At 40.4% G+C, this 13,327-nt stretch overlaps 1 protein-coding gene across 2 annotated transcripts in view; it reads left to right on the top strand.

Moving 5' to 3' along the window:
* The window catches only part of gxylt2 (glucoside xylosyltransferase 2), a 52,260-nt gene that overhangs the window by 28,587 nt on the left and 10,346 nt on the right, over positions 1-13,327 (top strand). The window contains exons 3-5 of one of the 2 annotated variants that reach the window (XM_059649919.1): positions 2,395-2,526; positions 4,510-4,761; positions 9,086-9,209. In XM_059649919.1, coding sequence (XP_059505902.1) covers positions 2,395-2,526; positions 4,510-4,761; positions 9,086-9,209 — 508 coding nt within the window. The remainder of the gene's footprint in view (positions 1-2,394; positions 2,527-4,509; positions 4,762-9,085; positions 9,210-13,327) is intronic. The other variant, XM_059649920.1, reaches the window with a different exon arrangement.

Raw genomic sequence — 13,327 nt, 5'->3', positions numbered from 1 at the left:
TGTAATTTCCTGATCTAACCCTTCCACTCTTTTTGTTTAAAATAATAGGACAGTGTCAGCATTTCTCCAGTTCTCTGGCACCTCACCTGTGGCTACAGAGGTGTAAAAGTAACTGATAGAATCCCTGATATCTCCTTCCTTGCCTCGCTGTACAGTCAGGAGTACTCCTTGTATGAGTCGGAGAGTCTGACCATTTTTAAGGCTACTAAAACTGCTAATACCCCCCTCCCTCCATGTGAAATCTTGTTTACAATTTCAGTTTGCCATTCTGATCTTTAAAGCTGTGTTATCCTTTTTCATTGTGAACACTGATGCAAGTATTCATTAAGGACTGTGTACATCTTTGTCGTTCACAAGCATCTCTATGGTCCTCTGTGGGTCATACTCTTTAACTGGCTATTCTCTTGCTGTCTGTATAGACCTTTATTTTGCTCACCAATGCTTTTGCTGATCCTGATTTATGAGTCAGTAAATTGACAGTGGCAAAAATTGACAAACTGCTCTAAAGAGTTAGCACAGGCAATCGATAGTTGAAAACTCCAGAACGGTCTTATTTGTAAGTGTGGATATGTGAATTGAACAGTTTCATGCATCGTGATTGACTACAATGATATTGTAAATGTTTATTGGTGAGCAAAAACTGTACATACAAACTACCCTTGGTACTCACTCATGAGCATCTCAAAAGGGGAAACTAGTAAAACACAACTGGTACTTGGAAAAAAACAAAGATACTTGCTGTACTGGAGATCCATTTGAAATACAGAAGACAAATCATGTAGAAGGAAATCAAAGTATTTAAGGCATGATATTAGTGTTGTTTCTGAGCTTGCAAGAGTGGTGCGTATGGTTGGTTGCAGCATTCCCACTTAATTCTTCTCTGTACGGAACCCCAAGATCTGTGTGCAGTGAAGTCAATGCTGCAAGCAGAGACGGCTCATCACTCACCCTCCTAAGACCCTTAGCGCCTGTGCAGCTTACTGGAAATGTTGATCAGTTGTTGTAAATTAGAAGTTAAATTTAGAATCCAAATTTCAGGGATTGAAGTGATGCAGTGGGAGTATCACTGAGTCAGTGGTCCCCTGGCTCCAGTCCCATCTGCTCCAGAGGCGTGTAACAATGTCTCTGAACAGGTTGATTAGAAAATGATTAAAATCCAAATTTGACAGAAATTACTGAGGCAGTAAGGAAGGACAGTATCCTGATCTGCTCATAAGAACAGGTGCAGAACATTTGGACTGAATCGTTAAACTGAAGAGAAGGGTTCCTGAGAATCAAAAAGTAGCCTTTGACAAAATTAGGCCAGCAGTTTATTTTTCTCAAGATAAACATTATTTTGACCCTTGCAAATCTAGCAATTAAGTAGAAACCGAAAAACGGATGATCATAAAAATAGGAAGAAATCTCAGCAAGTGAATGTATTTTTTGTACAAGAAATGGAAAGTGTATAATCATTGTTCCTGTGGAGCCAGCTGTTTATTTTCTTTAGTTACTGCAGAGTATCCGAAATCCATGTTCATTCTCTTATACAAGCTTCACAGTTGAAATTCAGCAACTAGAGTCAACAGCAACAACAAAGTAAATTTATAGGTAGCATGTAACATTGATTTAGTCTAGAACATTATCAGAAACTTCAGTCACTTTTTTCATTTCAGAAAATAATTGGGGGTGTGCCATAAATGACATGAACAGCATTTTAGGTAATCCTTGTTTTAATCCAGATCCCATGAGCCACCTATCTATAGTGTTAAGTTCATTTTATTCAGCCAACATAAAATGCTGGATCTACTGTCATGAATTACAGTTCCTTTGAAGAAAGCTGCCAGTGAGTCTTGGGACTATGACTCTGACCATCTCAGCAAAAGTCTTTGAAACCAATTTACAAAGAATTTTGTAGTTGATGAAACATTGCATGTTTTGCAGCTGACCAGGAAACCAGAAATGAAAACAATTTGAACATCTGGTTTCCAATGCAAATGAGATGAACAATTGTTGAATGTGTAGCACATAAACAGTACTGTTTAGCGAGTCGTAAAATACACCTCTTCAGTTAACCTTCAGGGAAAAGATAAAGGAAATTCCACACTTCATTTTTGACCTTTTAATTGAAGATTAATTTATGTTAGTAATTGGCTGCAGTAATTTTTTCAAAAAACACTAACATTAAAATTAAAGTGTGGGTTGCTACAATGAATGTGTGCAGGAAATTGCAGAATTCACCACTGTCTATTTGTTGATTACTAAAATGCTGTGGATACACCATAGTTCAGATATCTGCTAGTTTTCACACAATTTCAGAATATACCAACATTTATTTCATTCTGTTTAAATGACTTTAAAAGAAAATGAGAAACTGCAAATTGTATTATAATCCCTTGTTTTTCATTTGGACAGATTAAAGCATGGCCGTTTTCCTTCAGATCGCAAGTTGACTATAACATCTACCCAATCACCTTCTTAGCAGGAAAACCCCAGGAATGGAAAAATCTATTTAAACCATGTGCTGCTCAACGCCTCTTTCTTCCAGTAGGTTGCCTTTTTTTTGCCCTTCAGTTGTATAACTGAAATTCTGATGAACAAATTAATTGAATAGGTTTGATTATAATGTTGGGTGAGGAGGGATCACAAACCTCAGAACAACATTTCAATTCTTTGTCATTCAAGGAAGAGTGATCAGGACCAGTGACAGAAATAATGTTAAGCAAGCGACAATCCTGTCGTAACATGACTGAGGATTTGAAAATGTTTAATTCACCAGGAAGACTTCCATGCAAGGCAAATACAGATATTCATCTTCTAAACAAGTTACAATAAAGAACATGCATGTTTCAAAACAGATCTGTCAGAAGATTAACAGTAAAGATTTGCTTTAACAAAGTGGACATGAACTGCATATGACTGTAAGAAACCCCAACATCATCCACAGATTCAGGGCATGATATAAAACAACTTGGCTGGTCTAAACATCCACACAAGAAAGAAAGTACTTGTATTAACAGAGCAGCTGTCTTCCATGATGGATATACATGAAATGAAAGGTACCCTTGTGCTGTAATGGGTCACCTACTGGAATTATCGGGGCGAGTTCCTTTTTATTTGAAGAAAATTCAGAAACGCGAGGATTCTTCAGATAAGGACGTGGAGCAACTATTTAGTTCAACAGAAAAGGCATCCTCCATGAAGGAAATCCACCAGCAGAGAAATAGTTTACAGACCAACACAGATCATGATCATACGCTACGTCAAGCACTACCAAACATCCAAGTCCAAAGTGATCACATTGTGGAGAAATTGTGAAACCTTCCGACTTCCTGAATTTGTGAAGTTGGAGCGACAATAGACTGCTCTATTCCTTTCTTCACAAACCCATCTGTCCCTTCTAATTATTGCCTGATCTACAAATCCTTTTTCACTTTACAATCCTTAAGAATTTAGTAAACTCTCAGTCCAGCTCTGCTGAAGCCCTCTGTTAAAACCTTGTAGTTTGCTTGCACTCCTTGCTGAGCAAACAGGCACTTGGATTCACGGTCCATTCTAGAGACTTGAAGATATTTTCGTTTAAGATAGTACTTTGTCAAGTCTGACCAATGCTGTAGAACTAATATTCAGAATAATTACTATTCAGATCAGGCCCCATCTGTCTTTTCAGGGGGTTTAAAAAATCCCATATCAGCATTTAAAGAAGAACAGGATATTCTACTTGTGTCCGAGCCCACCTTTACCCATCGATCAACACTATTAAAAAGAGTACGTTTTCACTTAGTGTGGTTTGTACAGCCAGGTGTCATATTTTCCATGCTGTAACAGTGACCTGTTTGACTGGTTTTGAAGAGCTTTGGCTTTTTTGGTGTCATGCTACATATATGCAAGATTTTACTTTCCTTAGGATTCACATGCTTATAAGTAGAAACAGCCAAAACTCAACATTGAGAAATTGAGATTACTAAGAGGGTTCCATTGCTGAAAAAAATATTTAGGGCATCAGTAAAGTATCTTTAATGCGATATAAAGTGCAGTAAAGCTTGAAGTCTACTTTTGGGAAGCTCTAACCAGTTTAATTTTATCCACAATATATGGACTTGCTAACTGCAGTGATCACCCTTTATAATGGAGTAGGAACAATGAGCTTGGATTATTAAAACAGATGCCTAATGTATTGATATAAGTGAAATTGCAAACATGTTTCAGAAATATTAAGGGGATGGATGTAATCCCTACAAACATTCCTTATCAAGGGAGCTTAGAATTTTAAGCACCTTGCAAGGTTTATTCATTGGGGAATACAGCTCTGCTCAGATGAGAAATCTCATCTTGTGAACCCAGTTTGAATTGTAGCCACTTAGAGTGGGAAAACCTGATCTTCAATTACATCAGTTTTAGTTAGCTCAGTAATCAGATCCCAATTTTGAACAACCATTGCACTTAATTTATTTTATTTGCAGTTTACTTCATACATATATGGTACGTATTTTTCTTGTAAAAATTTCTGCATTTTTGCTTCCGAATCAGATGATTCTCAGAGATGTCGATTCGCTGCTGTACGTTGATACTGATGTTCTTTTCCTGAGACCAATCGATGATGCCTGGCATTTCCTGAATTTGTTCAACTCCACACAACTTGCAGCTATGGCCCCAGAACATGAAATACCAAGAATTGGATGGTACAGTCGGTTTGCACGACATCCTTATTATGGAGCAGCTGGAGTCAATTCAGGAGTGATGCTCATGAATCTGACTCGAATAAGAAATCAACTATTCAAGGTAAAAAAAAGCAATAATCCACAATAAATCTTGCAAGAGTTGGGGTTTCTGCAATTGCATCCTGAATCTGTTCTGGTTCTTCCCAGGCTGGCTCTTTTAATGAAGTGTAAAAGCAGGTGCCAAGACTTGCATTAATCTTTGATCCATATCACATGAGATGAAACTTTGTGTTCTGATTCCAAGCAGGATGAGAAAAATAGCTGGCTTTAACTGTTGCGTTTGTGCGTCCGATGGATTTGTGCAAGCCATCTGAAATGGTGGAGGGCTCAGATGTTCTTGAATGAGCTTTGACATTGTTTGTTAGCTCCCAAAAATCTAGGAATGTATGACAGATTTTGAGTGAGTTTTTTTTAAACAACTTCTCCTGGCTGTGAAAAATGCAACATAACAGGGGCAGAGGCAATGGCAAGCAAATTTCTGAGACCGAATCCTGCATGAGCAGTCAAATATTAATCGCAGAAAACAGCAACAAAGTGAGGCCTCAAAACAAAATTTGACATGTTATGCAGTAGAAGTGTAAAGTTAGTTTGTTTTCATTAAATAAATCTGAAAGATATGCAGCAACAAGGCATGTTCATGGGCTTTGAATTATTACCTCTGGCTTCCCATGCCCTGACCCTGCCCCTGTGCACTTGTGGCTTGTGAATCCCTCCTCTGAAGTACATATATGTAGAGCAGAATTTTAACACCACTGAACAACATGGTGAGGCAGTTTGGAAACAACATGTCAATGGTGAGAAGGTTTGGAAAATGTGGCGATATCAGAAAAATCAGTTTCTAGGTATTAAGAAAAAATGTCCAACTTTGCATCCAATGTTTGAATGGTGAGGTGAAACACTCCCTTGTGAGTGGCAAGAAGTCCATTTGCATGCATTATTGCCTATTCTCACCTCATTTTATATGCTGTTTGATATCCTTCCATGCTGCACAAGGAAACTAGCTGTGAAAATTTCCAACATGATAGGTGCCTGATGACTCCAGCTTGCTGCTTGCTCCTCTGCGTTTTCATCTTGGCTAACATTCACCAACGTCGTGGGGCTCTCTCCAGGAATAATGAGTACCTGAATTTCTCATCCACACACCAGCCTCCATATCATCAAAGCACTTCATAATTACATTTTGGACAAAATTGATATGTTGAATTTTAAGGCCATTTGCACACAGGGCAGGTACCCATCTTGTTGATTAGAACAGAATGCATCTCAGGGCTCTTAGTTGCTCTCTGAGCACTCAGTCACTGTGCATTTGTTTGGATGCACATACACAAGGTCATGATTCTTGCCAGAGAGTTGTAGGGTCAGAGACCTTGTGCATATTTAAGGCTGAGATAGATTCTTGATCAATAGGGGAATCAAGAGTTATGGGGAAAGGCAGAAACATGAATATGAAGAAAATTGGATCAACCATGTTCCTACTGATTGGTAGAGCAGGCTCGAGGGGCCGAATGGCTTTCTCCTGTTCACCAGTTTCTACACAACCATTGCCACCTTCTGGGACATCTGATTGAAAATGTTTTTAAGGCAGATCTAGCAAATTGAATGATGGTTAAAATTGTTGGAAGCCAGCCGCCTCAGCTCCAGGAGCCTTCTGCACGTGTTTATCAGTACAGAGTCCTAGACCCAGCAACCTTCAGTTGTTTCACCAATGAGCTTCCCTCCATCAAGTCAGAGGCTTGGAATGCTGCAGCATATAACCCTCCTCCTGACTCCCTAAAGCCTGCCCACCATCTGTAAGGCACAAGCCAGCACTTTGATGGAATACTCTCTATTTGTCTGAATGAGTACAAGTCCAACAACATGCAAGAAGCTTTCCACCAACCAGGACAAATTAGCCCAACAAAAACAAACATCCACTCCCTTCCCCACCAATGTACTTTAGCAGCAGTGTGTACCATCTACAAGATACAATGTGGAAAGTCATTGCTCCTTAGACAACACCTTCCAAACTCTCAACCACTTCCATCTAGAAGGGCTAAGGCAGCAAATTCCACCATCTACAAATTCTCCTCCAAGCCTCTCACCACTTTGTTCCTTTGCTGTCACTGGGTACTATTCCTGCAACTCTTTCCTTAATGGCTTTAGGCTGTACTGACACTAAATAGACAGCAGTGTTTCCAGAGACTGCTCAAAACAGCCCTCAAGGTTAACAGGAATGGGCAATAAATGATGCTTATCCCGTGTAGCCCACTCCCCTTGAATGAATAAAACTGAAAAATCAAGACAGTATAAGTCAAATATTATTCTGGGGGCTTGCGCACAGTTACTTGGCCGTTGGGGTGTTGAAGGGCTCATATCAGTACTGTGGAGTTGGCCATAGTGACACTGCAAGTCCAGTTTACCCAGTCAGGGGACTGGTGGTAAGTTAGTCGGGGAGATTCACAGGTATCAGTCAAGGACCTGGTCACCCATCAGTGAACATAGAACATAGAACAGTACAGCACAGAACAGGCCCTTCAGCCCACTATGTTGTGCCGACCATTGATCCTCATGTATGCACCCTCAAATTTCTGTGACCATATGCATGTCCAGCAGTCTCTTAAATGACCCCAATGACCTTGCTTCCACAACTGCTGCTGGCAACGCATTCCATGCTCTCGCAACTCTCTGTGTAAAGAACCCGCCTCTGACATCCCCTCTATACTTTCCTCCAACCAGCTTAAAACTATGACCCCTCGTGTTAGCCTTTTCTGCCCTGGGAAATAGTCTCTGGCTATCAACTCTATCTATGCCCCTCATTATCTTGTATACCTCAATTAGGTCCCCTCTCCTCCTCTTTTTCTCCACTGAAAAGAGTCCAAGCTCAGTCAACCTCTCTTCATAAGATAAGCCCTCCAGTCCAGGCAGCATCCTGGTAAACCTCCTCTGAACCCTCTCCAAAGCATCCACATCTTTCCTATAATACGGCAACCAGAACTGGACACAGTATTCCAAGTGCGGTCTGACCAAAGTTTGATAGAGCTGCAACAAGATCTCACGACTCTTAAACTCAATCCCCCTGTTAATGAAGGCCAAAACACCATATGCTTTCTTAACAACCCTGTCCACTTGGGTGGCCATTTTAAGGGATCTATGTATCTGCACACCAAGATCCCTCTGTTCCTCCACACTGCCAAGAATCCTATCCTTAATCCTGTACTCAGCTTTCAAATTCGACCTTCCAAAATGCATCACCTCGCATTTATCCAGGTTGAACTCCATCTGCCACCTCTCAGCCCATCTCTGCATCCTGTCAATGTCCCGCTGCAGCCTACAACAGCCCTCTATACTGTCAACGACACCTTCAACCTTTGTGTCGTCTGCAAACTTGCCGACACATCCTTCTATCCCCTCAATCAAGTCATTAATAAAAATTACAAACAGTAGAGGCCCAAGGACAGAGCCCTGTGGAACACCACTCACCACTGACTTCCAGGCAGAATATTTTCCTTCTACTACCACTCGCTGTATTCTGTTGGCCAGCCAATTCTGTATATAGACAGCTAAGTTTCCCTGTATCCCATTCCTCCTGACCTTCTGAATGAGCCTACCATGGAGAACCTTATCAAATGCCTTGCTGAAGTCCATATACACCACATCCACAGCTCGACCCTCATCAACTTTTCTTAAAGGTTGTGTTTGAGTGGATTGAAGAATGTGGGGCATGCTCACTCCTGAACAATTAGAAAATGTTATGCTGCACTTGTTATTCAGCAAGCACCCCAGGTGCTTTATGAGGTTTGAGGTGGTATGGTGCTAAGGATGGATAGCTATGTCGCTTGATTCCTGTAACTGTAGTTGTAATAGCAGTAGCTCAGTCGAGTGATGATGTAAAACAGCATTCAGTAGCTGAATGTATATTTCTATTTGCAACAAAGTGTCACCTGGGTATCCTCAGTAGCTTTTTTTTTGTTGTTTCCTTCCCACTATGTTTACTGTGAAGGTTTTCATGGTTGGCACTGCTGACCTGGTACTCAACAATATGGCCAGTGGCAGGAATCCTAGCAGGCCCATCAGTAGTTCTGCTGTATCTACTCCTGTTTGCTTGAAATCTCTGGAGCAGGCCTCCAGGGCTGCAACAAAGAACCTTAATTCCTTCCTTTTATACCTTTTACAGTCATTGTAGGCCTTTCAACAGTGTGTTCCTCATTTCTGTAGTGTGTACACCCGTTTATCACCCTACAGTTTTTAAACAGGAAACCAGTGGTAATTTCCTGAAGTTTCTTCAAGTGCTCTTTCTCAGTTGGCTGACAGCAGGCATGTAAGCAAAGTAATTCAGCAGAGTTCTAAGTAAAATGTTACTTTATCTGTAAAATAGTTCATGCTTTTTGCTCTTTTTGATCCTATAGAACAGTGTGATTCCAACTGGACTAAGATGGGAAGAACTGCTGTATCCTTTATATAATAAATACAAAAATGATATCACATGGGGAGACCAGGATTTATTAAATATAATCTTTCACTACAATCCAGGTATGTATCGTTAAGCCAGCTGAGATAATTTATTTCCCAATGTTTTTTCAAAAATGGCAGAAAGAAACTTAGCTTTCATTTTAATTATGACATTCGAAGATAATTAGAAATTTGCAGTGACTTGGGTCTGTTCTCTATCGTGAGGTCTTGTGTATTGTCTGCAAATTGTTGGGTAACTTCATTATTTTGCTGCTGAAGAACACAAATAGTTTTCCACCAGTGTTTGTTTGCATTGCATTGGAATGCAGCATAACCGAGGCCAGGAATTGCAGAACATTTTTCCATTTGGAAAACCCGACCTGGGTTAAGGTTGACCAGATGGGGATAATTGTTCTGGAGCGATGGAGCTCCCGAGGAGTCTGGCTGGTCAATTCCAGAATGAGAGATGATGATGAAACTGTGCAGAAGGCCTGCCTGATTGCGCTGACACTATGTTGAACTGCTGAAAAGAAAAGAAGTCTCCACCCCTCACACCCCATCATACCTCATACCCTCAATAATGCCTCATTTGTGCTATCCCATGCCACATCATGCCTTGCCGTTGCACTTACCCTTCATTGTTTAAAGTACTCTTTATGCCAACCTACCTCCTTGTAACCACCACCTTTGCCCTCCGTTGTCTTTTTGCCAATTGAGTGCCAATTGATGCACCTCACACACCACCCTTTGCCTTTATATTTATCATGCAAGCTCAACTAGTATCCACAATTGGTAGAACTCAGGACCTGTACGAAGATAAAATAAAGTATCAGTTTCAGATTTCACTGTGTTCAGAAACACATTTATGTCCCTTCACATAGAGCATGGAACAGTACAGCACAAGAATACTCCCTTTGCCCCACAATGGCTGTGCCATCCATGATACCATTCATAATTAATCCCATTTGCCTGCACATGGTCAATATCCCTCCATTCCCTGCCTGTTCATTGTCTGTCTAAATGTCTGTTCTTATATCTGCTTCCACCATCTCCCCTAGCAGTGTGTTCCAGGCATCAACCACCCTCTATGTAAAAAAAAAAATGGCCTTGCACATGTCTTTTTAACTTCCCCTCTCACTTCAAACCTATGCCCCCTCTAATATTGGATATTTCCACCCTGGGAAAAAGACTCCAATTTTTTACTTTATCCCTGCTTCTTGTAATTTTATATACTTCCATCTTAGAGCTATTACATTCCAATTCAGGCAACATCCTGGTAAACTGCTTTTGCACCATCTCCAAAGCCTCCACACCCTCCTTTTATTGTGTGGGTGCCAGAACTGCGCACAATACTCCAAATATGGCCTAATTCATGTTTTATACAGTTGGCTTGCCAACTTTTATACTCGATGTGCTGAACAATGAAGGCAAGTGTGCCATATGCCTTGTTTACCTTCTAAGGCACATGTGTTGTCACTTTCAGGGAACTATGGACTTGCACCCCAAGATCTATTTGTCCATCAATGTTCCTATGGGTCCTGATGTTTACTTTATACTTTGCTCTTGCATTTGACCTCCCAAAATGTATCACATCACACTTGCCTGGATTAAACATCATCTGCCATTTATCTGCTAAACTTTCCAACTGGTCTATATCCTGCTATATCCTTTGATAACCTCCCTCACTATCCAACTCCACCAATCTTCGTGTTGTCTGCAAACTTACTAATCAGACCACCTATATTTGCGTATAAACCATTTATATAAATTCCAAAAAATAAGGTCCCAGCTGTGATCCTTGCAGAACACTAGTCATAAATCTCCAGTCAGAAAAACAGCCCTCCACAACTACCTTCTGTCTTCTAAGAGCAAGCCAATTTTGCAAGCAACTTGCCAACTCACTGTGGATCTCATGTGACTTAATCTTCTGGACCAGTTTACCATGAAGAACCTTGTCAAATGCTGTAGTAAATTCTAAGTAGACAACGTCCACTACCCTACCCTCATTTGTGAGTCAAGATCTCCCCAACACAAATTCATGCTAACTAACCCGAATAAGTGCATTTTTTTCCAAATGCAAATAAATCCTGCCCCTAAGAATCTAATCCAATAATTTTTCTACCACTAATTTAAGAGTCACTGGCCTATAATTTCATGGGTTATCCTTGTTTTCCTCCTTAAACAAAGGAACAACTTTGGTTATTCCCCAATCTTCTGGGATTACACCTGTGACTAAAGAGGATACGAAAATCTCTATCAAGGCCCCAAAAATTTCCTCCCTTGCCTCCTTCAGTATCCTGGGATAGATCCCATCAGGCCCTGGGGATCTAACTACCTCCATGTTTTCAAGACATTCATCAGCTCCTCCTCCTTAGTGTTAATACGCTTCAGAATATCAGCATACTTCTCCCAAATCTTAGAGCTATCCCTGTACTTCTCCTTAGTGAATACCAATTCACAGTACTCATTAAGGACTTCATTCACTTGCTCTGGCTGCACACATAAATTCATAAGTTTGCTGCTTTGTCCTTGAGTGGCCCTACCATTTCCTTAGCTACCCTCTTGCTCTTAATATAAACAAAAAAAAACTTGGAAATCTCTTTAAATTGATTTTCCAAGAACATTTCATACCCCTCTTAATTCTTTGAGTTTATTCCTGGCTTCCTTTTAAATTCTTCAGGGGCTTTGTCTGATTTCAGTTTCCTAAACCTTACATATGCTTCCTTTTTGACTGAACTTCCATATCTCTCACTACCCAGGGTTCCGGAATCTTATCATCCATTTCTTTCATTGTCACAGGAACATGCTGGTCCAGAATTCCGATCAACTAACACTTAGACTCCCACATATCAGATGTGATTTTTTACTTTCAAACAGCTACCCCAGTCTAATTTCTTCACGTGGCTCAGGGAGTAATCCTTGCATCACCTGTCTGCACTCTCCCTCTTGCCCCACCCCAGTGATCACCCATCTATCTGACTGAACCTTTGATGTGACCATATCCCTGAAACTGCAGTGTATGAACCTTTCTGTGACCTGTGTGCTCTTCCAGTGAGTCCAACTGCTGCTCCGTCTTATCCATGTGGTCTGAGAGGAGCCATAGGTAGACAGTTTTTTGCTTTTGAGCATATTTGACTTCTTATCAATCTCTCATATCTCTGAGAAGGAACATACCACTCCACTGACTGCCATTACTACCACGCTCGGAACTAATGGATTAACAGAAAAGGAAAGACCTTACCTTAATGCTGCGCATCCTCTTCTTTGAATTCAGATGCTCACCAAAGGCTGCATGTTGACTTCATCAGCAATGCTTTGAACTTATAACCCCTTTCCAAAATGCACACCGACCGCCCCCGCCAGCAAAATGATCCTTACACATTATCTTATTAAATAAAGCGTTTTGTATAAGTACGTATTCCTTTATAACAATCCCTAATCATTATAGTCCACTTCAAAAAGTCCATGAGCACTTGAACATCTCAAACTGTGAAATGATAAGCACTTGACTATGATAATGGATGGTAGTGAAATCAGTTGTTTAGTACTAATCTAGAGTAAAAATCCTCAGGCTTATGTCAACAGAGTCAAATAGCAAGCAATGAATTTTTTTAACACTGTAGATGACTTTTCCAAAGATGTAAAAGACAAGATATTTAAATGCCTTATAAAAACTGAAAAAAAAAAACTGGATGCAGTAAATCGGAGACAAAAATAGAAATTACTGGAAAAGCTCAGCAGGTCTGACAGCATCTGTTGAGAGAAATCAGAGTTAATGTTTTGGGTCAAATGACACTGCCCCAGACCTGCTGAGCTTTTCCAGCAACTTCTACTTAAATGCCTTGATTGTTTGACAGCTCAGTTTGAGTTGTTTTTGACAGTTCCTCTTAATAATTCATCTTGACACTTCTGACAGTTTTCACAGTTAAGTTTGACTAGTCTGATGACAGTTACAGTGAACTTGACAATTGGGAAGTTTATGCCCATTCAGACTGACTTTTTAACAATTCCAAAGGGCGTCATACCACTTACAAAAGACACATTACCATGCCCAAAGGTACACTGGAACCATATCGTAAGGGTGCTTTACAATACCTTTGCTGTCCAAAGGACTTCACAGAGTACATACCAACTGCTACTGAGCCGAACTACACATATTGTGTTTCAGAGACATGTTGTGGTGAAAGTCCAAGCCATAG

This window comes from Stegostoma tigrinum, chromosome 11, assembly GCF_030684315.1.
Source record: "Stegostoma tigrinum isolate sSteTig4 chromosome 11, sSteTig4.hap1, whole genome shotgun sequence".
Taxonomy (NCBI): Eukaryota; Metazoa; Chordata; class Chondrichthyes; order Orectolobiformes; family Stegostomatidae; genus Stegostoma; species Stegostoma tigrinum.
This window is presented reverse-complemented; position numbering and strand designations above follow the sequence as displayed.